This window comes from Phoenix dactylifera, chromosome 14, assembly GCF_009389715.1.
Source record: "Phoenix dactylifera cultivar Barhee BC4 chromosome 14, palm_55x_up_171113_PBpolish2nd_filt_p, whole genome shotgun sequence".
Taxonomy (NCBI): domain Eukaryota; kingdom Viridiplantae; phylum Streptophyta; class Magnoliopsida; order Arecales; family Arecaceae; genus Phoenix; species Phoenix dactylifera.
In genome coordinates, this window is record NC_052405.1 from 9593436 (window position 1) to 9620764 (window position 27329).

Genomic DNA, 27329 nt, shown 5'->3' on the forward strand with positions numbered 1-27329 from the left:
TCTCAAAAATTTAATTAAAAATTATTTTAGATATCAAGGTTGGACATATAATTCAAAATAGAATATCTAGTGAATCTAATAAATTGATCCAAATAAATAAGACTAAAATGTTTGATATGGTTGGTAAAGAAATTTTAAGTTCAAGAACCCAATTTGATCTTGATGCAAGGTCAGACAATAATGTTCTACCTAGATGCATCAATAGAGAGAATCAAAATTTGATACACCACCATGATTCCCAATTATATGTCTACCAACAACATCCAAAATAGAAACCAATGAAACTCAAAACTTAATCCAAAATCAAATACTATGACATTACATTGCAGAAACAAAAAGAAAAGAAAAAAAGGAAAAATAAAATGACCTACCTTTCATACAAGATTTATTTATATGCATATATATTTTATTTATATACCCTTCAATTTCTAAACTAGCAGTACATGAAAATCTGTTCTATAATTTAGTGTGTAAAAAAAAATAAAAAAATAATCACATGGTAGAATATGTTTGGAAATTCCTGCTTTGTCCTTTTATAAGAAAATTTAAAAGTCCATTTTAAAAACGGACAACTATAAACATGCGATAATGCAAACTTTCATGAGGCACAAGGTGAAGAAGATGGTGTTGGTGCTGAGACTAGAAATAAAAAGAAGTGAATAACAGCAAAGAACAATACTATAAACCTTATATTTCTAAATATAGTTGCATTATATATTTCAGCACTAGATCGGGAGTATTTAAGTTGAAAACTTATATTTTCATGATGGACGGTCAAGCAAAAATAGAAAAGAATTATCTATTAAATAATTACTTTTTGACTAATATTCAAGATTTGAACTTTAAATTTTTTGGAAATAAGGTAATCACAAGTCTCACAGTGTGTTTGATACCGCTTTTTTTTTTTTTCCCTAAACACCAAAGCCTCCAGGTGTATTGGTTCCAAATGACATCTTAATGGAATATCTTTGGATTTTGCCAATCTTCTCCTTAAAACAACACCTCCTACACCGTTCAATCTGGTGTGGCCCGGTTGCATCTGTACTCTCTACCGTGGATTTCTTATTGAACGGCTGTAATTGCCACACATATCTGATAGCTGGACCTTTCCCTCCATATATATATATATATATATATATATATATATTGAAAACCCTTTTATAACGGTTAATAATTTTCACGGCGGGAATTCGTTAGAGATGCTGAGCTGCTGCACTTCTCTCCAGTTTCCCTTCCCCCCTCCTCTTTCACCCCCTTCCCCTAGGGTTTCCTCAATCCCGTTCCGGGATCTTGGAACCCTAAACCCCCTAAAAACCCGTGTTAGCTTTTCGGGGGACGGGAGGAGGAGGAGATCCTTCTCTTCTTCTCAGGCCTCGGTTCCTTCTCTTCTTCGCCCCTATTGGAGGGTTCCCTTTCTGAGGGCCCTTCGAGGCTTAGAAACCCCAGATGGAATAACTAGGGTTCGAGCAAGCCCGGCCGCGGCAGAATCTCAAGTTACTGCATCCCCTCCTTTGCAAATCTCAGCGGCCGCAGATGCCGTTAGAGCGTACTATGATGCGTTCAATCGCCATGATCTTGCATCTTTGGAGCTACTGATCAGCGAGGACTGCGTCTATGAGGATCTAGTCTTCGCGAAGCCTTTTGTTGGACGCAAGGTTAAACCAAAGATTCCTTATAAATTTCTTTTCCTCTGATAAGTTGTGATGAAAATTGCGAAACGAAAAAAAAAAAAATTGCTGTTTGGGTACTAGTACCCAAAGTTTGTTTCTTTCTATAATCATTTCCCTTTAATGTGATAAGATTTGGGTTGCAATTTTATCATCCAATTACTGTTACTCATCAAGTTCTTTGAAAACTTCTTTGTAGTCACACCTTCTCTAGCTAGCCTGTGTATTATATAGAGTCAACATTGTCTTAGAATATGTAAAGAGAGTACTATTAGGTTGTTTGGCAAGGTAAAACTAACTTGTTCAAAGTAGCTGCTATGAACAATTAAATATCCTAACAAATTTGATAACCTCTAGTTTTGATTCCTTGGTCAGTTATGTTGATTTTTAAATGGACAATGGGCAGCTGCGTAATTATGTTCAGGGAAAGGAATTTATCCTTGAGTGTCATTTATTAGGTTCTGATGGAGACTGCTTCCAAATTTCTTTAATCTCTGATAGAAATATTTATTCAAAATATGATGTTCAGAATTCGATTCTTCCAGGTTTTTTCATGATACTATTTCATTTTGTCCAACAATAACTAATATAAAGCTCTATGATCAAGTCTTAGGTGGACTATAAGTAAGGCTATTGACATAAACAAGGTTCAAAGGGTTATCAAATAGTCCATGGTTGCCAACATTAGTAAATGACCGCCTGTCTTTATCTTTTATTCAAAGCAGAGGGATTGCTCTTGGCTGTTGAATCCAATAATGTTGCAGCAAGAAGGTCTAAAGGGTTATCAGAGTAGCGCATGACTGCCGACAAAAGTAGATGAGTCCCTGTCTTTATCTTTAGTTCAAAACAAAGGTACCATTCGTGGCTGTTGAGCTGAATAATGTTGCACCAAGAAAATGCCTAGCGGAAAGTTTCAAAATTTCTTTGCCAACTGCAGATGCCAGCTTTGTTATACAATGATAAGCATGAATAAAAACCAGTTTCAGCTATTTTTACTTGTTTCAAAATTCTTGGCCAGCTGTTCTTAGCAAGGGCTACTTTCATTATCGATACCAACCTTTGTAGATCTATTTTACTTTCTGACCTATTTGTAGATGCTTTGGCACAAATCTAAGCCCCTAATTTTGCCCAAGTCTCCCAAATCTTCGTTGCATATTCTTACACTGTCAATTAGCGCAACTCTAATTCTTATACTCCTGTAGTCTTAGAGTTTAAGGTAGAAATCATCGTGCTCCACAATTTTTAACTATTCTAATGCTTAAATTGAAGAACTGTGAACTTTCTAGAATTTGGTGCACAGGACTAAGTAAATAATCAAAGCAAAACTTACACCATTAATAAATTATTTGGTTAGAGATTTCATGATCAAATCAGATGAGTATGTGCCTAAAATGATTTCATGTATCTTGCTGCTGTCTGCAGATTTAGTCGCCTGAAGTTAGTTATCAGCTAATCAATATTTGAACCATTTTTTTGGGATTCTCTCTGCCTATTTTAAATCAATTATGATGCAGGCTATCCTTGAGTTCTTCAAGAAGTTTACAGAATCTATCAGCAGTGACCTTCGATTTGTTATTGATGACATTTCTAGTGAAGATACATCAGCTGTTGGAGTTACATGGCACTTGGGTATGTTTAATAATTTCTCTTTCATAAAAATTAATTATATTATAATTTTTCGTTTCCATGTTGCAACTAATTAGTTACAATTACAGAGTGGCAGAGCAGGCCGTTCCCATTTAGCAAGGGATGCAGCTTTTATCGTACAGAAGTATTGGATGGCAAGAGACAAATAGTGTAAGTTGACTTTAGTACTCAGGATAACCTAACTAACTAGCTAATGATCCTTCAAGAAATCAGTGAATCTCCTGCCATCGTGCACACAGAATTATGCTATTTACATCACCCTATATAGTGTTTTCTCTGATTTGCAGTGCATCTTTCTCCGTAAATGTTATTATTTTTCACTTCTTTGATTTTTTTCCTTTTCTTTTTCCTATCCTATTAACAGAATTAAAGTAACAAAGTTTTGTGGTATGATCTTCATAACTTGTTATCCACGACATCAGAGTGATCTGCACAATTTATATTGATGTGTAGATTGAAGCAAGTAATTATTGAATTATGTTCTTATTGTTTGATGCTTCTGTCAAGTATATATTACACATTGAAGTACTCATTAGAATTATAAAGTCTGGCCTTATTAGTAAATCCTGTTTAGCAGCACTATTTTATTCTCAGAAAGTGATGTAATTTGTTTTTGGAAAGATTAGGTGCATATCTAGCTCAATAAAAACTGGCATGGTGATTAATCACACAGTTCTGTAACCTACAAGGACATGATAGTCTTCACTCTTGAAAGTGATCCCTGATAATTCACTAATGACTGGACCAGCATCTGAATTCAAGTCATTCTCTAATGGTTTGTAATTTAACAGCCATGAGTCACTGAAGCATCTAATCTTTCATGAGACTGCCATATCAATTAAGCCTTTACACATTATTATGTGCCATATAGATAATATTAAGTTCTCAAAATGCAGCTATGGACGTGACTGCGTGGAACCCGCAACAAAGCCTGGGGAGATGACATTGGTATGATATCATATCTTAACTACAACAACATACACTGCTATCGTCTCTTACATGCTTGAACACTAACTAAAGTTTAATACAATATGCATAGATCAAATGAATAAATCAATTACATTTTTGTCATGACTAATTGACTAGATATGTCAAACTGAGCTGCTGGATTTTAATCTATGTCATGTAACTTACAATTTGCACACCAGTCCTTAGAGGGCATTTCGACCTTACAACTAGCCTTCTCGGCCTCATGGGAGGTTCATCTTATATGAAAGCTTCACCAAATAGTAGTTTCGCTCTGAATCTTATAGGGTTGACGTTAAGTTTGTAGCAGTTGAAAATTAGCTTGATCCGCCAATTGAGCCATCCCAAGTTGCATATGATTCATATCGACTCCATTTTGGTGAGGAAAGGATTGGATGACGATGTTGATGTTGACCTTGCTCTGTACAAATCTACTAGGTCCAATTTTGCTTTTCCCCCTTTAGTTCATTCTGCCATTTCTCATAGAATTTTTTATATTGATTGTAACTAGAGAACTCTCTGCTTATATTTTAGGTTCATGGATAATGTTGCCGCTGGGAACCGGCTCGACCCGGGTGCCGAGTTGATGGGGTCATCGCTGATCGGCCGGCGCCACAACGCCAACTCGTGGGTCCTCAATGGGGCTATCCCTGATCGAGCACAGCGGCCACTGGACCATCATTGCGGGGTCATGCAGCGACCCCATCCGATCTCTTTGATCTGGATGGCAGACAAGCCGAGATCTCTAGCGACCCATCAACTCGGCGCTTGGATCAAGCCGGTTCCCAGTGGCAACATATATTATTCGTATTAAGCTAAATAAAATATTATTCTGTGTAGCCGTAGGATCTTTAAACATCCATATAACACTGGCATAAAAATCATCATTGATAACCAGTACTTTGATGTCCAATGAGCATCTTACAATCTTGATGCTTGTCTAACTAGGTAATTCTTCTGCATGAGCATACAGGTCATTATCAGGGGAGTCACTTGGATACTGCAACGATTTCCACAGCTGGCTGACCTATTGTGATGGAAGTCTCCTCCTTTGCTGGTTTATAGAACATTTTTGTAATATATCATACATCACAAATGCTGAGACTGTGATTTCATAGCTAAACTATCTCAAATAAAATTTCGATTATCTAAACCTTCTCATGATTGTGATTGCAAAGTGGGACTATTGAAAAACCTGCAACCCTTTCTGGACCATCCAGAAATCTGGAGGAATGTTTTTTAGTCCATCATTCTCTTAGCTATTGCGATCCATCCTTAATGGGTGGTAGCAGTTATACTTGATGAGTGATCTTATCTTCTGAAATTGAAAATACCCCAAATGCATATTCAATAAGTATGATGATCACCTAATTTGCTGATTGTTCACTGAGCAGTTCATGTGATTTTCTGTTAAGTGAGAGAAGCTCACACAGATGGCCTCTTGAAGAATAACAAAGGATTATGCTGCTTAAAAGCTGGAAGCAAATGGGGGAGCTTGGTGGAGTACATTTAACTGATAACACAATGTGATCTTGAATGAGAAAAAAATGTCCTCAATAGGAAAAAGAAAATCTGTCCATTCTCTCATTAAGTTTTATATCCTGAATGAGACAGAAAAATCTGTCCTCTCCTTTCCTTCCTGTCGTTTGACAAAAAGTGCGTCTGCCGGGAGTCGAACCCGGATCTATTGCTTGGAAGGCAATTATCCTAACCGTTGGACTACAAACGCTGACGTTGACAAGGGAACGAGTAGTAATCGTAATATAAATTACATTATTCCTTATTTATTTTTCGTAAATGCGTAGTACGCTGACTGCAAGTATGGACGCACATTATACTCAATTGAGTCTTAGACACCAAATATAGTGTATTTTAATATTACCTTTTTGGATTTTCATCCAAGGTTATTGGTGCGTGTTTTATAATATTTAGCATAAAAATATAAGAATACAAATGGAATATGAAGGTTAAGATTTCCTTTCTTCACCTCATCTAAAATTCTAAAATGCTACTGTTCCTGAGATTCTCCTCTACTCTCACAAACCCAACATTTCTACTCTCCACCATGTGTCATGTATATATGGAGGGCGTTATGCTGGTAATCCCTCCTAGCACTTGATTCAAGCATGAAAATAACAGTCGACAACATATCATATAATTATCAATCTCTCTCAAGTTTTATAATTTATTATAAAATTAATATGCTGATTATATGATTATAAGTTGTAGATTTACGGTCCTATGTGCCCACATATACAGATATCTCTATTTATGTTCTAAAAAGATTTATGGTTCTATATATGTGCTCCCGAGGAAAATATATAGTTTTTTTTTTACGGGAAAAAGATTATTTAATCTTTCTATCTGCATTGCATCACCCTTGTTCGATTAAAAAATGGTTGTGAACATAAACAAGATGCAAAATTTTCATTTACACAATTATATTTGCTGATCATCTATATTTACTGATCATCTATAGTTACAATCAATGCCTCTGAAGAGCCTTCTTCCCACACTCCTTGGGAGCACCTACGTGGTACACAACCTACCACTGCTATAATTAGTAGCAAAGTGAAGGTCAGCTTTGGAGATTGCAGCACAAACCGAATGCATAAATGGGCATTCCAGCTTCCCCTGATGAGACCAAAATGCCAGGGTCTTCTTGGTCTAAAGACAGCCTCTTATGAGGAGCAGACCATTTCTTCTGCACAAACTTCCTTCTCCTCCACGGGCCAATGTGGATGCCCTTCTCCTTCAGTGATCTTTTGCCTGCATCACATAAGATGTGCACAATTCTGTTGAGGTGCTTGGGCTTTCCGACAAATGTTTCAGGCAGGAGGTTTATTAGATCACGGTAGTTCTGACAAGCTTTTGCCATCTGGAAATCTGATTGGAAATCTACTTCAACCAACAAGCGCGATTCATTTCCTTCCTGCACTAAGACGTCTATGTATTCGTGGAAGCCTGCAAATCATTGTCAGATGTTTTTGCTCCAGCTAAAATACATCGAAAAAAAGCAGTTGAGATTGCAAGTTTCTGCTGAAAGGGGATGAAAACCTTATGGCTATTACTTGGTAAAATGATGTTATCTTTCCCCATCAATATTGTTCTAATGACAGGGAAGCAGAATGTTATCTCAACAAGGTGTTTGTCTTCACAACAAAATCTCCAACATTAATTGCTGACAAATTCTGGTGATAAACTTCTTACCTCCTGGCATACTTTGTGTTGGCTTCCATCTAGATATACACAGTGCTGCATCATATCCCATGGCACAAAGGCGGTCGACGACAGCCCAGCGTGTGCAGCTGCTGCATCCATCTGCCTCCTCTCGTGCCATGTTCGCAGCTCGAGTCGAGTCCAGGTGCAGCTTTGTTCTCACTATGCTACTATGAGCAAGAATGTCCTAAATTTAAAATGACTTAAGCATGTAATTTAAGGTAAGAAGGAAAATTTAAATCAGTACATCCATTGATTGTAGGAAAAGAAAAGGGGAGGAAGACTAGTATTTCTAGTGAAAGGTAGAACATTATGGATAAGTAGAACCTTGTGTCATATATCCTTTCATTTCTCAAAAAAAAGAAGAAGAAAAGAAACACTTCTTTAACATCCTCTCTTAAGACCTTCTATAATCTAGCAAAATTAAATTTTGACATAGGTGACATATCCAATTTCTACCAGGTTGTCTAATTCCACAGGGACGAATAAAATCAACACCGACAATACCAGTCCTTCGAACAAAATTTCTTTCAAGAGCAACAGAAGCAATGAGAGCTGATCCTTCTAATACCAAAACTCCAGTCATATCAAAATTCCATTATACAAAGAGATTAAAGACATCATAATTCCTAATAGAACAGAAGGCTTACCAAATGGAAATCATATCAGAGATAATCCAATCTTTAGAAAATTCTACATAACGATATAGAATGTGCTATGAATTATATATAGATAAGCAATAAAATCACCCGAAGCATGCACTCTTGCTCTCGCCAGAATTCAGCTCGCTCGAGGGAATGCAGCATGTCCTCATCATCAAAGCAACCATCATCTTCGCCACAATGGTCTAACTCATAGAAGTATTCTCCAAAGAAGACCGAAAGCTGGTCATCGAGGCTCCCTTGGCATTCATCACCAAGAGCCTTCTCTTCTACAAATTGACCCATTTTAGCTTTTTCTTTTTGGGTGGAGAGAAGAAGAGGCTCTCGGATGGAGAATTGCAGCCATGGGCAGGCACTATATATATGGCTAAGTGAGGAATGGATAAATCCGGAGTTAGTTTGAGGTATCTGGTCCGGATGGTGGTGGTGGTTCTTTTTTTTCTTGTGGGATAAGATGGTAGTTGGTCTTAATTAGATGGTCCAACTTTTTTATGCCGAGATCAGCTTAAATTATCCATCAGATAAGAATAAACATAAATATGTCCTATGAAAAGGACCGTTACCAGTCCACTGATATTCTTGGCCATGCAGAAATTAGATATTGATTTAATGTTAAAGGGGTTTGTTAATATTTGCAGTTCATGTCACATATAGAGGGTTAATAACATATGTAAATGTGTGTATGCCTCGCAACCTACATGGTCTTATGGTATCAACCAACATGGTTGCATCTTTTTATTTAGCAACTAAAAGTTCTAGATTCGAAAAGTAGAAAATGAAGATTATTTCCTAGTGTTACCCCGGCTAGTTGCAAAGTAGAAAATGGAAATCAAGTTTTCCCTATAAGCCCGTTGATACATGATGGATTTTGAGAACCACATGGTGGTCATTGGTAGCTTTTCTCAATACAGCATTGAGTATATAATGGTAAAAATATAGATACCAAATATTGCAGCATATTATTGTATTGTAAGTGTATTTATAGTGAATATTTAAAGTTTTTTTTACTCTAACCTAAATTATATATCTGAAATTTAAAGTGAAATCAACCGTGAATATTGTATAAGTAATTCTAGGTTTGCTTTACGAACACCAAAAATTTTCTTATCACACAATAAAAGTTTTTTTTGAAAACACGAGTATTTGTTGGATGTAGAAGGTTGTTAAACAGCAGACCGAGAGCTGCCAAGTCGGCAAAAAATTGATTATATTAACTTTTTGATGTGCAAAAATAAAATATTTATTTTATTGAATGCATTTTGAGCTAATTTATTTGGAACCAAAATGTGGCAAAGAGCAGGACCAAAATCACCGTAAATCCAGGGAAGCCAAATTGGTCCTCAAATTGCTGACTGGGACTCAAACCGGACAGAAACGTATATATGTGTCCACTTTGCTCCCCACACTGCCTCCTTTCTTTATCCTCATCTTATGGCTATGGAAGCCCGTCGATCCTCTCACTTTCTCTCTCTCCCTCTTCCTTAGGGTTAGGATTTCTCTCTCCTCCATGGCGACGGCATCCAAGGTGTCCTTCGTCGCCGCCGCCGTGCTCTTCTCGGCCTCCCCTCGTCCCCACCACCACCCGTCCATCAACCTCCAGAAGCTCCACCACTTCCCTCCTCGTCGGCCCATCGTAAGCACTCTCCAGAGGATCGCTTGCAAGGCAACAGAGGTCTCGAAGGTCGAGGAAGGAGAGCCGGAAGTGGTTCCGAAAGGAGGGGATGATGGGGAGACTTGGGTTCCAGTGGTCCCATTGGCGACGCTGCCCAAGGGGGAGCGGCGGGTGATCATACAGGATGGAGAAACTATCTTGCTTCTCTGGTACAAAGATGAGATCTTTGCGATCGAGAACCGGTCCCCTGCCGAGGGGGCTTACAGCGAAGGCCTTTTGAACGCCAAGCTCACTCAGGTATTTCGAGAACTTTGTTATGTATTTCTCTTGGAAAAAGAAAAGCTCTGTTTTTTTTTTCTCCTTTAAGATAGACTGGTAACTTAGTTAATATGGAAATCAAATGCATAAGGAGAGTTCTTTAACTTTGAAGTCTGAAGATGATGGTGTTGATTTAGTAGCATCTATTGATGTGGAGGTGTGCAAATGATTATCTTATTTAAAGCTTTTGTCAGATATTATTCCAGAGTTTACATGTATCGTTTGCCAGAATTAAGTGAATCATCTTACATACATGTCATTAACTTGGTCTATTTCTGGAAATGTTGATTTACTCAATTCTTTTCCAGGATGGTTGTATTGTTTGCCCAACGACAGATAGCATATTTGATCTTCGAACTGGAGCGATAAAGGATTGGTACCCGAAAAACCCTGTTCTGAGGGCTCTAACTCCAGCTTTGAGGACACTCCTTGTGTACCCTGCGAAAACAGATGGGGAGAACATATATATCAGCATGAAAGGTGTCCAAGCTGGAGGTTCGGCAGAAATTGTTTTCAGCGGCAAAGCTAATCCTGGTTTGACTGCATCTGATGTCAATGTGGAAGAGGTAACTTCCCTCATGGCTAAGATTTTTCTTATTTTCTTTGATGAATGGAATATGGAAGAAAATGTCATTGTCCAATGGGAAAGTAGAAGGATGAGATATTTATGATGTTCGTGCATTTACGAAGTCTTTAGTCTAGCATTGATTTGTTTCTAAACTATTAGGTGTCACAATTCCCTCCATTCCATATTATTTCGCGCATCAGCTTGTAGATTTGCAAAATTGTCATTTTCACTAAAAGAAGGAGATGAAGATGAAATCACATCCTCCACTTGTTTCTCTGCTCGATATATTTGGATTCATCATTTTCACTACTTCTTTAATACTTATGCTCTCACTCTTTCTCTATCTCTTGCTTTCTTCCTCTTGCTCCGACTTTCTCATTAAATAAATTATAGCTGGTGTCTTCCTTTAATCTCAATTATTACTTCAGCATGTTTTCTTAAGTTTTTACAAGCTCATAATCTGTTTCAAGAAGTACAACTGATTCTTCTAATATAATGAGTCACAGCATAGATATTAAAGTTAGAACATCCAGATTCTTTGTCTTATTGGATGCTGACATATGACTTGCAAAATGTGCATGATTCTAATTGCCGATTTTATCCATGTTTAGTTGCTAAAAGTTTTGATGGTTTGGTAGCAAGAATTATTTTTTTATTTTGACATGTGAAGTTCAATGTTTAGTGGAAGGTAATGCTAGTCTTGTCAATTAGAAAAACCTAATTAGTTATTGTTTGATGTTGTTGCTTTTGTTAGTTTTGATTGTTTAGGTCCCTTTACTGGGTTTGCAGTAACTATCTAGATAGTATGCAGAACTTTGGGACAGAACATTGGGCAAGGCTCTGCTTGACATGCTCATCTTGTTCGGTTTCATCATGAATCATGTAATTATCCTATGTACTTGAGCTTTCTAGAGTCATACGGCTCTAGCACAAACCACCTTGAAATTTGCTATGATTTTTTGAAAAATAATTAAAATGGATTGCACCACATAACTTAAATAAGAATAAAGTTGGTGGGTTTAAATTACTTTCTGCACTTGAGATTTTAAATTAGTTTCTGCACTCGACTGGACTAGCAATAGAAATATATTCAGCAACCACATTAAACATATGCTTCTGGAACTGGGTGTAACCTGAACCTCGGGTTCATACTCCTTATGCCACAAGAAGCCCAGACCTGTCTTGAAGGTCCTTGACATATACTTTTGCAACTCTAGGTTCTATATGTCTGAAATTGATCGATCATCAAGTGATAGTAATAAGAATAGCAAGACTGTTGCTCCACAAGTGTGCACATGCAACAAGTGTATGTTTTAATAGAGCTACTGAATCAATCAATGTTGTCTTTTTATCTGGTTCCCACAAATGCTTCATGTTTTTTCTTTTATTTTTACTTTTCTTGCCTGTTGCTTTGATGAATTTCAGGTGAGAATGGTAGTTGATGAGGATCTTGAAGGTTTTGGTTTCACAGGAAAGAATGAATTGATAAATGGGAAAGCAGCTACAATTGGCTTTCTACTATTAATAGATTTTGAGCTCTTAACTGGTAAAGGTCTCCTTAAGGGGACAGGTTTCTTGGACTTCATTTATGCAGCTTCAAGGGCTTTCAGCTCTTCATAAACATTCTTAATAATTCCTCCTGAAGGTGCTACAAACTTAAGGTTTTTATGAGTTCAGAAGGTATATTTTCTGCATTAGGCTCATGAATGTTGATTTTTTTTTTCACTTGAAAGGGTTATATATTGGGCACCTTGATACCATTCAATAATATTTGCAGAACTAGTACTTTGATTGTATTGTTTAGGTCTAGTTTTAAAACTGCCTGCTTAGCAGAAAGTTTACAAATTACCACTTAATTATGTACAGGAATTAATGTTATGACCATATCTAGTCATAGTTGCATACTTGTCACATGCTAATGGGGCATGAGCTGAAATTCTTTGAGACAGCTATATGATTAAATTGATGCATGAATTTAAGTGTAGGCCAAAAGAATGCAAGAGAGATAGAGATGGATGTAGAGTGAGGGAATGCCTAGATATAGCCCTATAAGAACTGAGTAATGAAAAAATTGCTTGAGATTACTTGCTAATGTTTAACCGAAGCTCTAAAGGGCCCTGATGAGAAGGAGGTCCGTCTGCACAGAGATGGTGGGATGACCTGCAAAGGCATGAAAATGACAAAAAACTAAAGATATTGCTACGATGATTGATGAGTGACTATGCATGGTTCAAAGTACTTTTTATAAGGTCTGTTTGAGAATTTCACTTCTTGCTGAAAAAAACAAAGTTTACTGTTTCTAGTTGTCAGGAGGTCATGACTATATGTCAAGTTGGTCAACCACCAATTTTGTAATATTAGAGGAGTCTAATCAGGGCCTAAGTCTCTTTTAGTACTGTGCGAAGATAAATAGTGCCCATATATAAGAAAGGAATTTCTGTTTTCCTTCGATATGATCTGTATAAAATAGTCATCTGCGATTAAGTGTTCAGATTCATATTCTAGGATTTTCCTGGATGAAGACTGATGTCAAATTCCTTCTAGGTTGGGGCTACTCTGTGCTAATGACAGTTACTTGAAGTGAAATATAAATGCAGATTAAATTGCTTGCACTAATAGGCAATCTATCATAGGTCATTACAATATTGGCATGGTCAGGTGCTAAGGCCAAGTTCATGTTTGTGCTTTAGCTTGATGAGTTGAAGTTATCGACTTAACTACATACAGCTTGTTAACATGGTCCTGTAAGTAGTAGTTCTACGGGACTAATGATCATAAAATTTTAGGTACTTCCAAAATCTTATAAATGTGACATGTGCTGTACAGTTCAAATCAAATAAAACTATGCAAGCAAAAAAAAAAAAAAAAACTTAACAGATAACAGTTCAGCGTCTATTTGAGAAATGTTTATTTCTTTTTATTTTTGTTTTATTTTTTTTTAAGCTATCTTTGTTGTATCATATGGATGGGTTGTCATTTTTTTTCCTTTTTTCCTTCTTAACAGAGAAACATCAAGTATGAAAACAGATCAATCAAGGGACATGCATCTCTCAAAGCCCAGTCTGGCTTAAACTTCTTATCTCCAGTGTTCATGTAGAAGTAGGTCAGATTTTGATTTCTCTTTGTAAGATACCTGCCACATTCCTGTTACATCAATACAATATGCCGATTGTGCATTTCTTTGTAAGATTTCCTCGCAGAAGTTCCTGACAAGCAGTCCCTTTCCTAAGTCGCATGCATGGTGAGCCTAGCAATTAGAAGTTCAAGATAGTATCATATTTTTCAGGGATTTGCAAATGGACCTTGACTCTTGATCAACCTATCATTCTGCTGAGCTTCGTCTCCATCTGTTAATTATATTTAGCACAATTAAATGCATTTGACCTGTATAATTACGAGATTTGTAGGCATTCATGAAATTTATGCGCTTGCTCTTGGCTGATCGAGTGACCCAGTTGAGTGAATGCATATCACTTCTTTGTAAACAAATTATTTTTTGCGTATTCCAAATTCTTCTATAAGAAGATGGATACCTTGATTTTTAGGGCTGCAAAATCCAAGATAAATAACAGATACAACTACCGGTCGTGCATGACCCTCGTTAAAGCATCTAATGTCAATTGGCTGAGTGATTAGCTTGACTGGGACTAGATAAAATTTAATCATCATTAAAATTGCAATGAATGTAGCTGAGTGTCTGTAGGAGCCAATATCTCTTCCTCATTGCTCAATCTTGTAAATCTATCTAGGTTGTTGGGAGATGACATAAGATCAAGGCAGCACCATCTGTGTAGATGGCAAGGAGAGAAACTCTTGATGTCAATTTAACTTTATAATGTTTTATTCTGACGTGTGCTGCATAGGGGAAGAATGCAACAAGTATATTTCTTCAAGATAATTATAGTTGTATGTGAGCTTAATTGGGTTTCTCCTTCTCCATCTTGCAAATGATTAAATTTTCTTGGAATCAAGCTAACATGACTTGCAGTTCTACAATTTATCATAACTTATACTTGAAGACACTGTGGATAAATATTCAGTCCTAGCAATTTGTCATTTTAAAAAAAAAAGATATTGCTATAGAACTGTAGTTCACTAGAACCATATCTTATAGAAATACTTCTGGAGCGCATATGCCATTTTAATCTGAGTCACATTACTATGCATTTCATGTTCTGTCTTTTACTAAAGTCACATGCCTTGAATTCAACCTGAGATACCCTTTGAGGATTAATTCAGATAAGTTTGGATGGCCTTCATTTTCATATTATTATTTAGAGAATTCAATTACCAAATATTGTTAGCTTAGTTAGGTGTGATTCACTTCCTTTTTTCTTATTCTTATTTTTGATTTGCTCAATCAATTATTTTTGATTGGTGCAAAGATGTTGTGTGATCGAACTTGAGATTATTAACCGGATGCGATCCAAACCCATTCAAATTGGAACATTTCCTTGCTTGTCCATCACATCAAATTTAACAAGCATGTGTGGTAGATTTGAACCATCCGAAGTTTCAACCATGGCTTGTCAACCTAATGGCATCCCTGCTTTCTCTCCACTCATTCAGGTGTTCGGTTTCCCACAGCGTCCTTTCAGTCTCTTTTCCCCACTGCATTTTTTAGACCAGAAAACGGGTCAAATACTTCAAAATCTACATATCTTATATCAGCAGTTGACTGTTATTTATATTTTTCATTTAATATTTTCTAAATTTAAATCTACATATCTTATATCAGCAAAAAAAATATTTTTATATACAAATACTTCAAAATCTACATATCTATTTACCTATTGACTGTTATTTATATTTTTCATTTAATATTTTCTAAATTTAAATCTACATATCTTATATCAGCAAAAAAAATATTTTTATATGAAAAATATAAATTATTTAATATAAAGTGGTATGATCCAAAAAAAAAAAACATGTTATATTTTGATGATTGTTTTTTGTTAATTTCCTGTTATAATGGCTAAAACAGTTATTGTAACGACTACTAATTTATTTGAAAAATAAATCCGACGCAGACGAAGCCTAAATGATCCATTTTGGAAGGAAAATAAGCATCTATCAACAACTGCCAAATAACTAATAACTATAGCTTCCAATTTGACTTGTGACAAGTAAAAACCCTCGTGCTTCAGAACCCGTGAATTCTCCTCCTCTCATCTTTGACAAATCCGTGCGAACATCCATGGCCATCCTTCCATCGTTGACGAGTTGACCCATCTTTTTTCCCCGTGCAAGCTACTATATAAGAAAATGTATAGATCCCAGTTCCAAGCATTCCTCCCACAAAACTGGGGGGTTTCCACGCTGAAAGACCGAAGACCGGCGTTTACCTGCTTGTCGGATTCCGGTCCCATGAGGCGGTCTGAAGGATACGCTAGCCCTGGTTCAACTGGCCGGGCTGCCGGGAAGGAGATAAAATACAAGGGAGCGCGCCGCCGGCGGTGGGGGAAGTGGGTGTCGGAGATTCGGATCCCGGGAAGCCGAAAGCGTCTCTGGCTGGGGTCCTACTCCACCCCTCAGGCCGCCGCAGCCGCCTATGACACCGCCATGTTCCTCCTACGTGGACCGTCCTCGTCGAGCAGTCTCAATTTCCCTGATCACGTCCCCTTCTCTGGTTGGGTTGTCATGTCGCCGGAGTCGATACAAAGAGCGGCGTCGGACTCCGGCAAAGCGGTTGATGCTCAGCTGATTTCAATGGAGGCCGCCGGGGAGCACGGTGGCTTGAGTTACGGAAAGTGAAGTTAGGGAGATCTCCATATTGCTTGCCTTAGTCGATTATTTATCTAAATTAACTCGTAATATTTGTGATGATGACTTGGTTTGTCTTAAGTTGTCTCCATTTAGGAAGGTGGCAAGTGGGAATTATAAAGAATTGCATTGTTATTTAGCAGGGGCTAAGAGTGAGATGAAATTTTTCTTATCGATTTTCTTCTTTTTTGGACACGATGGCGCAATAAGTTTGCCGCCGCCTTGCTTCTTCTTCTTCTTTTTCATCTTCTCCTCGTTCTTTTAATTTTTTAAATTTATAATCTGATGTATTTAAAATAAAACTTATATATTTTAGTAGTCTTTTATCTATATATTAACTGGTGAAGAAATAGACAATCCGGACGATGCCAAACACAGAACTGAAAATTATGTTCTAAAATTATGTTCAAACACAGAGAATTCCTATTTTACTCAAAGAAGTAAAGACAGTATTAGAATTGAATATCATGGCTTTCTCTAATATTAGTTTCCTTTCCCTTTTATAAAATCCCTGTCTGTGATCTTGAGTTTACTCATTATTGGTTATCATCTCAAGGTTTATTCTTCATGTATATATATATATTGGCTGGTGGATGGCGAGGGGTGTTAAGGCTCAACATATCAACCTCTTTGCTATAAATATGAAATTTTGAAACTTAATAATTAATTACCGATATACTACTGAATCTTGTACTATCTTTGCCACGCATAAGATATATGGTTTGATTTTGATCCCTCGATGTATAAATTCTTAATTCAATAAGCAATGGCTCGATATCCTTAGAACGTGGTCTCTAGCCGAGATGGGGATCAGATGGGTATAAATTATAGGATAAGAAATAGGCCCTCTATACTTAAGAGGTGACCATCCTTCCTGATCTCTAGTGTTCCTACCTTATCGAGTTATTTCTATAATTATAACAAAAAATTCTATCAAATTATCATTTAATTAGTATAAAAATAATTACTATAATAATTATATCAATATAAAAATAATTTGATATTATAATATCTAGACATATAATTATCATATGTATTATAAACTAATAATTTTATACATTATTTATTTATATAATTATAATTATTATAATAATTTATAGATTACAATACAATAATAATATTAAATATAATATATTTTACTAGTATTATAATAATAATATTATATCATAATAATACTATAATAATATTATTGTTACTAATAATATATATTATAATAATGTTATTTTACTTACAAGGATGCCGTGGAGTGGGAGAAGAACGATTGGAGTGGTGAGGGAATTTTTTATTAGAAAATTTTTTATGATTGAGATTGTGACAGATTGTGACTACAGTTGGAGTTCTAAGTTTTAGATTTTTAGAGTTAAATTGTAATTGGAAGCATCCAAATATTGGTTTTTGGTATCTATAATTTAATTGGGGTGGGGGGGGGGGGGGGGGGGGGGGTGTAGTCCACTCCTATTGTGGGCCATAGAAATACTTGGTGCGCTGCACACCGTCCCGCTCAGCCCATGCTTTCCTTCTTTTTTTTTGCATTTTTTTTTAAAAAAATAGTGTGTTATTAAAGTTTGTGAGCAGTTATTAGCTCAAGATATAACTTAATTTAGTCAAGGCCTAGCCTAGCTTTTTTTTTTTCAGTTAAAAAATTATTTCTAGTCGATTAGGCTGCATAGATCACAGTAGGTGAACCCACTCTTTAAAACCACCACCTTTGCCATGGCTATTTGCTTCTGGCCTTCGCCTTGCCTTCTCTCTATCTTCTCGTCCTTCGCAAGGTTGCCTTTATTGGTCCAATTCTCATTGCTGAATGCGATCTCGACGCAATGAGAGAAGACGAAATTAATGAAGAGAAGGTTTCCATCTAGTTCTCATCCTCCACCTCAACCTCGCTCCAAGGGAAAGGTTCCAGTGCCTCGCTCCATGGGACTCGGCGCTCTTCAACCTCGCCATTGCCTCCGGTTTTTGCCCTCCACCCTTATCCTTGCGCCGCCCTGCTCTGTGGTGCCTTGTCTTGCTTTGAAATAGTTAACAAGAGGAGGAATCGTACTTAAGGATGGTAATCGGGTCGGATTGGACATAAACAAATCGGGTCGGATGCAGATCGGATCAGAAAATCATAAATTTAAATCCGATCTGTTTATTAAATACGTCAAGAATTATAATCTGAATCTGATATGTTTAATAATCATGTTCTAGAAGTGGCGGAAGCCTAACCACCTCATCCTTGCAAGTGAACCAGCTTCATCTCTGGATGAACCAGCCGGGCTATGGATCTTTGGCATGTATAGTATATAAAAATTCGGATTAGATTGGGTTTCAACGTCTAAAATCTACTTATTAAACGAACTTACATTTTAGATCTGATCCGGATTCATCTGAAAGTTTTCGAGCTTATCAGAGACAGGACTCTAGATTAATTATCACGAAGGGCGACGTACCTTCGAGATTTCAGTTTTTGGGGTGGAATTCAGGATAGTGTGGAAAAAACTCTCCTATAGGAGATGTGTGCTAGAGACTGGGTGCATCATCCTTGAGGGAGACCTAGCCATGGTGATTCAGTACGTATTAGAAGAGAGGCGGGGGCAGAGCACCTGCTGTTAGGCGACATTCAGCAGCTGCTGAGGAAGTGTAGTGCTTTATAGGCTATGCATGTGTATCATGAAGCGAATAGAGTTGTCGATTGGGGCGCCTCATTTGCTGCCTAATATTTTGTAGAGATTCTTTGCACTCGGCATAATTCTATTTCTTCGTCACTACTTCTCTGCACTCGGTATAATTCTATTTTTCGTCACTACGTTATTTTTTTTATTAATTTAACTAGCTGTGCTCATGCGAAATTAGAATGAGCAGCTGGTATACCAATAAAAAAAAAAAGAAAAAAAAAAAAGTAGTTGGCGCGCATGGATCGTACATGTTTGCGGGCACAAGTAATTCCGACAGCTTAAGTTTATGAGCTCATTTGGTTCGCGGGAAAAGAAGGGGGGAAAGTGTGGTCAACGGGAAAGTAATGAAATGCCTCTTGTTTGGTTGGAGTTTTCAAAGGAGAGAGAAGGAAAAGGTGTATTCCCATGGGAATGTGATTCCCACATTTCATGGGAAAGTCTTTCCCATGAGAAACATGGGAAAGTTACTTTTCCATGAGGCAGGAATCACTCCATTTTTACTTTTTCCCAAAAAGTCCCTTCAGCATTAAAGAAGCATTAAAAAGGCATTAAAAACCTAATTTTTATTAAGGGCATAATAGGAATTATATATAACTTTTCTAGAAAAGTGGATGGCCAACCAAACATAATCACCTTGGAAATTTGTCACTTTCCCATGGTCAACCAAAAATGCCAAAAGTACTTTCTTAGGCATCCTCTTCTTAGGAATTTGTTTCCCAGAAATCATATTCCTAAGAAGGAAAATGCTTTCCGCGAACCAAACGAGCCCATATGGCAGCACTAAATTTCTCCCGCAAAGCTGCTGCTCATTCGACCGTTACTCTCTTTGACAACAAAGTAGTTGGCGCGCACGTCAGTCGGTGACCTCGTTTCTTCCCGCTGTTACCTTAACACCTAGTAACTCTTTGCAGCCCAATTAAACTACTCGAAGGGTTCTCCATCCGTCGATGCAAGTAGGGCCTGCACGATTATGGTGTCAAGAACCTATTAGATACTGCCATGTAGAATGCCAACGGTGTGGAAGTGGATTGGTAATGGAATTGGGTCTCCCAGTTTTTTTATTAACTGATCCCGGTTTTCCTCCCTCCTCGGGATGGTCGTGCTCCACTCTTATTCCCCCGCGCCCGTCTCTTTGATTTTTATTTTAAGAATTTTTATGAAGAAATTCTTCTCCCTATTTCCCTGAAAATTCTCTCCCTCTCTCGAGATTCCAACTCATTTCATCTGTGGATTGGCTCTGCACATCTAACGGACAAGAATCCGTCGGCCGGGCGGGATTTTAGGGTTGTAGCTCCGACAAATCCTCTCTGCTTTCTTTTCCTTCTTTGCTGGAATGACTAATATTTTTTTTTTTTGGGAAAGAAGTTTATTTTCCTTTTAGTTATAATTTCGATTATCTCTCTGTCAGCAGTTGCTATCCAATTTATCGCCCTGTCCGTATTTTCCTCAATTTGTTTTGCGAAAAATAGAAAGAAGAACGGGGGGCGAGGGGGAGGAATTCGCCGTAAGAAAAATAATGAAAGTTGAGCCAAGAAATGCCGGTCGGAGCCCTTGTTTCGGGTTCCGGTCTCGGTCTTGAGAGCAATCTGGCCTTTGGATTGAGTTATTGATGCTCTTGTTGGTTCCTGTTCTTTGTTTTGACTCAAAGTTTGGTCTTTGATCCATATTTTGTGCTTGGTGATCTTGGTTCTTGAGATTTTGTGATTATTTTGGATTCAATTTGAAGGATTATGAGTAGGAGTGGCTGTTCTTCGAATCGAGTTTTTGAAGAATCTGGAAAAGATTTGAAATTTATGATACATCGGACGTAGCAACTTTCATTTTTTGAGGGGTTTTTAGAGCTTGTTCGTGTTGAATGTAAGGAATCCCTCTTTCTTTAAGAGGGATTTGGGTTGCGATCCAACAGAGTCGTTGTGTGTTCGAAGGTTTTGGGCATCAAGGAGTTCTCCGGGCGATGCAGTTCCATTGCCGCACTTAATGTGTCAAAGCTTCAGCACCAAAGGAAAAAGGTGGTGTTTAGTCGTGCTTATGGGCTGCATTTGCTCCAGAGGTATAAGCACAGATGAGGATGGTGAGACCCAGCAGAAAGATCGGAGCAAGTCCTTCAAGCGGTTCGTCACGCTTTCGAAGAAAGAGGAGGTTGTGGCAGCAGTTGCCGAAGTGGTTGTTGGAAATAATGGGGGTTCGACGAGGCCTAGACCAAAGCCACAGGACAATGAAGACAGCACAGCATCCCAGATGCTGGATGAGGGGGCGAAGAAAGCCACGGTGAATGTCGACAGGACGAGGAAAGCCATTGGGCACCAGAGACGGGCCACTGTGGATGTTGGGCCAGATGGCAGTTCAACAGCCGGTGGCGACAAGGCGGGGGAGGCGAATTTGGGGATCGTTGATGTGCCCAACGGGTTCTCGGGGGAGCATGCAGCAGCAGGTTGGCCTTCTTGGCTCACATCTGTGGCAGGGGAAGCAGTAAAGGGCTGGCTACCTCGGAGAGCAGATTCCTTTAAAAAGTTAGATAAGGTCTGTTGTGTTCCTCCTATTTTCATGATTTCTTTCTTTTTTTCTTAGTATGGATTAGAGAAAAAAGAAGCTATCCTTGTAAACTCCAACTTTGTTATTTTATGCTTTGATAACTTTGTTTTGACTCAGGTCATCTTGCTGAATATATATAGAAACATCTATGATATAGATTCGAATGCACCTAATATCATTATTGCGAAATTGATATAATTAATGTATATCTCTATACCAAGTCATAAGAAGTCATGATGTAATCAGTGACTGGTTAGAAATGCACTGCGATTCCTTAATATTGCTTCTGAAATATCTGTTAGGGAAACTTCACTTGGTGGCAATGGAATGAATAATGCAGGCAAAATTGTTGCAAACTGTCATTCTGTATTCTCGTCGGAGACATTGATAGAATTGTCATTCTGGGTTTCATTATTTCATCTTTTCAGACTTAAAGTTGTTATTTTAAAATAATTATTGTATGCTTATGGTATTAATGCTAATTTGGGTTCAATTATACAGTGATTTGAAATTCTTTTGCCACCATAGTTAAGGCTTGAGTTTAGTAGTGTTCAAGAATTAGTTGCCAATGACTATCTGAATTTAATCATGAATTATCTTTGCAGATTGGACAAGGAACTTACAGTCATGTGTATAGAGCCCGTGATCTTGAAACTGGCAAAATTGTTGCACTCAAGAAAGTGCGATTTGTTAATATGGATCCTGAAAGTGTCCGCTTTATGGCGAGGGAAATTCATATTTTGCGTAGACTTGATCACCCAAATGTTATAAAGCTCGAAGGTATAGTTACATCACGAATGTCATGCAACTTGTATCTTGTATTCGAATATATGGAGCATGATCTTGCTGGACTCACAGCGATGCCAGGGATCAAGTTCACAGAACCACAGGTGTTTTCTCCAATAAAATGTTTCATGAGTTATTGACCCTCGGCGATCCTTCTAACATAGTTTCCATGGTCTCGCATATTCATTTAAACCATCTTCCTTTGGATTTCAGGTAAAATGTTATATGCAACAGCTACTACGCGGGCTTGATCATTGCCATAGTCATGGGGTTTTGCATCGAGATATCAAGGGTTCAAATCTTCTAATTGACAACAATGGCCTCCTTAGAATAGGGGACTTTGGCCTGGCGACAATTTTCAATCCTGAGCACAAACAACCGCTAACAAGTCGTGTTGTAACACTGTGGTATCGGCCTCCCGAGCTTTTGCTGGGTGCAATAGAGTATGATGTTGCTGTTGATTTGTGGAGTGCTGGTTGCATCCTTGCAGAATTGCTTGCTGGGAAGCCAATCATGCCAGGAAGAACTGAGGTATACCCTCTTTCTGCAGATGCTTAGTTATTAGATCAGGAAGCTAGTTAAGATAAGATATTCTTCTGTTATTTCTTTCTGATATTCTTTTAAAAAATTTAATACAAGTAGATGGTAACAGTGAAACAAATGTTCATCTCTTTATCATAGAAGTTTTTCCCCCTCTATTACCGCTGGCTGTAGCAATAGTCATCCTCTTATAAACCTTGGTGGCTGAACCACTCTTAGGTGGAGCAACTGCACAAGATTTTCAAGCTGTGTGGATCACCATCTGATGAGTACTGGAAGAAATCCAAGTTGCCTCATGCAACTATTTTCAAACCTCAACACCAATATCGACGCTGTTTTGCTGAGACATTTAAGGATTTCCCTTCTTCAGCATTAGCACTATTGGATTCCCTACTTGCAATAGAACCAGAGAATCGGGGAACAGCAGCTTCTGCCCTTGACAGTGAAGTAAGTTCTGATTTTCTGTAACTTGCAATTTCAATCAGGGTTGTTTTCTTCAACTGTAGTTTGGAAGGCCTCTAGGCATTACTTTTTGGCTTCTTCCTGTAATTTTTTTGCAGAGTTTTGTAATGTGAACAAATATAATACCAATAATTCTTCTGTAAATATCATTCTGTAATATTGATTTGGCTGCCATTTATCTTTGTTTCTAATATTTTAATTTTCTTAATGTGGGAGTGATCTTTATACCATGTTATCTTATTCTTAACCTGAGAAGTTTGCTACATGCTATGGTAGAGCGAAAATTTTATCAGTCCTCTAAGACTGCCTGCATTTCTCTTTCAAAACATAAGCATCTATGATTTTGTATAAGAATGAATCTGTTTCAATTGTTTATGGTCTCCTTGATCCTAAATTTTCTCAAAGAATGGTTATATATAATTATATTATACATTTTTTCTTTTGCATATTGTCGTCGGATTATCTATTATTTTTTCATGTTTTGTTGTGTGTTGTTACTCCATTTCATACTTTTATGATCGCTTTTACTTTTCAGTTCTTCAGATCAAAGCCACTTGCTTGTGATCCCTCAAGCTTGCCCAAATATCCACCCAGTAAGGAGTATGATGCCAAACTTCGGAATGAAGAAGTTAGGAGGTACTGTATCTATGACAACACTAATTATGGAGAAAGCTTTATTGTTTGGGGGGAACTTATCTAACATCTCTTAATATGAACTAGAAATAATAAAATTGCTATATTTATGCCAGTTAAGTTGAGGTTGAAACCATTCACCTCTTATGCTATATCCCTTTACAGGCAAAGAGTAGCAGCCATCAGTGGCCGATCAGAATCTGTAAGGCCAGGAAGAGGAGAATCCAGAGGAATGCAAGTGCAATTGGAACATCAGGTATCATTGCATTTTTTTATTATGTAATTCTTCATCATCGTAACATCATCATGTAAATAAAAAAACTAAAATGTTACTTAGATTTAAAACCCCTTGAGAAATAACATCTGTCTATAATCATATTTAGCTTCCAGATTGGCTGCAGCTTCATGTTAATATGGAGAATCAATAAAAGAATTTGCATCTCTCTCTCTCTCTCTCTCTCTCTCTTTCTGTGTGTGTGCTTGTCTCTCTCATGCACATTACAGCAACCATTTCTCTTCCTGTTATCAATTAATAGGTTCATCCATAATGAGGAAGTTGGTTTTCAGGCTTAATTTGTTTTGTTCACAATTTATTTGTTCTTTCACTGGCACAGAAGCAACAATCACCGGCAAATCCGAAAAGCACCACTGAGAAGTACAGCCCACTGGAAGATGGTGTGGAAGGATTCCCACTTGACCCTGCCTCAGGAGTAGAGAATGGCTTCCCTCAATCTGGTCATCCTGGTGCATATGGAAACTCATGGACTAAAAAGGTCCATAAAGATGAGCACAGGATGGTTCCTGGTCGTTCTTATGGTTCTATGAGGGTTCCAAATGGTCCTCAGCTAAGGACACAGAGATCGTATGGGCCTCAGTCTGGTGCTGACCCCAACTTCCCAGCTTCAGTGGCGGCAAAAGGCAGTTCAAACGGATACAGTAGGCTTGATGTTACCGTGCCTTCTGAGAAGCAGATGCTTGATAGGCCTTATTCAACTCATAAGAAAGACTATGGAGTTGGGGGAAAGGACTCAATAGCAATGGTAAGTTCTGTTAGCACATAATTTCATGTTGAAATCTAAATGACAATTGCTAGACTTGGCAATTACTGAAGCTATAGACCTGAGAGCAAAGCTTTGACATGCTTAGATTATGAAATGTGAACCTTAGAAACTTATTGTCTCAGCCTATGTACCATCAGAGCCTATCCAAACCCAGTTGACCAGACATAAAGCTACAAACAATTCAGAATAAGTTTAAAGAATTACATGGTGCTGCAGAAGAACCATTGCCCTGAGTTACAGATTCATGTGACCACGTACCTGTGATTCTTAAAACATGATAAAGAACATTGTTCATTCATTATGGAACCAATAACATGTGCATTTCTGCTCTTGCAAATTGCATCACTGGCTACTTTGCCAGAGTCGGTCAGCAATACACTTGTCACAGATTCAACCTTTCAACATGTTAGAGCTTGGAGCTTTTAGGATAGCAAGCACATAGCCTTCATGATTTGAGTTCTAATGTTAAAATGCTTGACTGATTCAGGGTTATGGTACTAAGAACAAAAGAATTCACTACTCCGGGCCATTGATGCCACCAGGGGGAAACATTGAGGACATGCTCAAAGAGCATGAGAGGCAGATCCAACAAGCAGTTCGCAAAGCACGCCTCGATAAGGTCAAGACCAAGAAGAACTTTTAAGAAGATCACACTGAAGGCACTCTTTTGCAGCATGAATGGCAGTTCAGAAGATAAAAGAGCTGGTTTTGACTTACATTGCTGAAATGGAAATAATAGTAAAGCAGAGTAACTTGCACACGTCTGAATAATTCTACAACACAAAAGCCACAGTTTTCTTGATCAGCAAAGAGGGATGTTGAATGTCAAATTTGTATGATGGCACGATGAAGGAGATTTTACAGCTTTCGATGCAGAACTTGTAAACTTGATGCACTACTGCCAATTGTATATTTAATGGGTGCCTTGAGTTATGGGGAAACTGTCAAAGAGAATGATTCAAGGGCAGGGTCACTTGGAATTTTTTTGGCATGTGTATATCTCTGAGGCCAAGCAAATTGATTATGAAAGCTAAAAGAAGAGGGGTCTATTTTCAGTTGCATATCATCATGTAAACTACACTCATCTTCCCAAAAATTTAATGAATGTATCTTGGTAAAGTTCTCTATATTTTATATTTTCCTTGTTCTTAGCTGCACATAACTTGATGTTGTCATCTTATTGTTGTGTATTTACTATAACTGGTTGGCCTGTGAGTGGATAACAATACGATCTAACTCGAGATATTGCCATTTCAGATTTTGTTCTTGTTGGTCTTTTAAAGAGGTTTAAATTATCGACAGCATTATTAGGATCCAGTCAAGCTTCAGTTCGTTCTGGTAGCAAAATGTTGAGGTACTAAGCATCTAATGGTGCCTTCCACTATGGCCTCGTCGCGTGAACTGAAGCAACCTATTCCTCAAACAACGGCGCGTTAACTCCCATTTAGATGGCCAGTTTTAGAAATTAATAGCAGTAAAATTTTGATCGATGGAGTCTTTTGGCATGTCTTTAAGTTGATCGCTTTTTATTGATTCTCTACCTTCTTTACTCTTGCAGTAGAATTCTCTGCTTCAGGAGCAACCCATAACATAGTTGCATGAACACGTAATCTAATTCTGCTTGATTTACAACCCCACAAAACCCTGACCAGAATCCTTCATAACATGGGGATGTGCGCCCTCAGTAGGTATGTATCTGGGCTAAAGTTTTCAAAAGATTATTAGCTAATAAATAAACATTTGAGTGTTGATTAGCTGGTTTTGCCTGCAGCTTAACTGGAGTATCTTGTTCAAACCTCAGAACAACATTAGATCTCAGAAAATTATGCAAAAGAACAATTTCATTCTATTTAGGATGCAGAGGCAGGCAACAATGGCAAATATCTTGTGCAGGATCCTAGAAATAACAGGAAGCAACAATTTCATACTACTACTGTCAATTCTTGTTGCGTCGTCAATCTTGGAAAATCTCTTATTATCCATCAGCATGGCTTCACATTGCACTGGTAGTAGGCAAATAGCAAATACCTCCATATGACAAGTTCATTCTTCCATTGTCATAGTTTAAATGCTTCAGATTATAGAATGATTAAATTATTATCCTAGGAAAACTTTCCCAAACATCTCCTTTAAATTAAAATAAGTATACTTCACAGTTAACTTACAAATTGTCATTTGAGTTTTAAAACAGCCAAATGGAGCAAAAGTTTTCTTTTCAAATTTTTTTTTGATC

At 37.6% G+C, this 27329-nt stretch overlaps 5 protein-coding genes and 1 non-coding gene across 9 annotated transcripts; 4 read left to right on the forward strand and 2 right to left on the reverse strand.

Moving 5' to 3' along the window:
• Positions 1-1156: 1156 nt before the first annotated feature.
• LOC103704770 lies at positions 1157-5444 on the forward strand. 2 transcript variants are annotated; one of them, XM_008788195.4, is made up of 5 exons: positions 1157-1655; positions 3182-3296; positions 3383-3464; positions 4211-4262; positions 5254-5444. In XM_008788195.4, exons 1-5 carry the CDS (start codon positions 1200-1202, stop codon positions 5314-5316), a joined length of 768 nt encoding a protein of 255 aa, XP_008786417.1. In that variant the 5' UTR covers positions 1157-1199; the 3' UTR covers positions 5317-5444. The 2 variants fall into 2 exon arrangements, with proteins under 2 accessions (XP_008786417.1, XP_026659523.1); XM_026803722.2 differs by lacking the exon at positions 5254-5444 and adding an exon at positions 4815-5235.
• A 493-nt stretch (positions 5445-5937) lies between these two features.
• On the reverse strand, positions 5938-6009 carry TRNAG-UCC. The gene has a single exon. It is a non-coding gene; the product is annotated as a tRNA-Gly (tRNA).
• Positions 6010-6663: 654 nt separating this feature from the next.
• LOC103704769 lies at positions 6664-8486 on the reverse strand. 2 transcript variants are annotated; one of them, XM_008788194.3, is made up of 3 exons: positions 8249-8486; positions 7491-7666; positions 6664-7244 (listed from the first exon to the last, which is right to left on the reverse strand). In XM_008788194.3, exons 1-3 carry the CDS (start codon positions 8329-8331, stop codon positions 6859-6861), a joined length of 645 nt encoding a protein of 214 aa, XP_008786416.2. In that variant the 5' UTR covers positions 8332-8486; the 3' UTR covers positions 6664-6858. The 2 variants fall into 2 exon arrangements, with proteins under 2 accessions (XP_008786416.2, XP_008786415.2); XM_008788193.3 differs by having other exon boundaries at positions 7491-7686.
• Positions 8487-9575: 1089 nt separating this feature from the next.
• Positions 9576-14037, forward strand: LOC103704768. 2 transcript variants are annotated; one of them, XR_005514813.1, is made up of 4 exons: positions 9576-10070; positions 10400-10657; positions 12085-12339; positions 13664-14037. XR_005514813.1 is itself a non-coding variant. In XM_039133589.1 (3 exons), the coding sequence occupies exons 1-3, from the start codon at positions 9669-9671 to the stop codon at positions 12277-12279; spliced, it is 855 nt and encodes a 284-aa protein (XP_038989517.1). In that variant the 5' UTR covers positions 9576-9668; the 3' UTR covers positions 12280-12563. The 2 variants fall into 2 exon arrangements, 1 of the variants encoding a protein (XP_038989517.1); XM_039133589.1 differs by lacking the exon at positions 13664-14037 and having other exon boundaries at positions 12085-12563.
• Positions 14038-16026: 1989 nt separating this feature from the next.
• On the forward strand, positions 16027-16413 carry LOC103704867 (ethylene-responsive transcription factor ERF019). Its single transcript, XM_008788341.1, has one exon. It carries the CDS (start codon positions 16027-16029, stop codon positions 16411-16413), a length of 387 nt encoding a protein of 128 aa, XP_008786563.1.
• Positions 16414-20158: 3745 nt separating this feature from the next.
• LOC103704866 (probable serine/threonine-protein kinase At1g54610) lies at positions 20159-26225 on the forward strand. The gene is made up of 8 exons (XM_039133583.1): positions 20159-21602; positions 22220-22504; positions 22614-22931; positions 23160-23387; positions 23938-24038; positions 24201-24291; positions 24650-25075; positions 25584-26225. Exons 1-8 carry the CDS (start codon positions 21060-21062, stop codon positions 25737-25739), a joined length of 2148 nt encoding a protein of 715 aa, XP_038989511.1. The 5' UTR covers positions 20159-21059; the 3' UTR covers positions 25740-26225.
• Positions 26226-27329: the final 1104 nt, after the last annotated feature.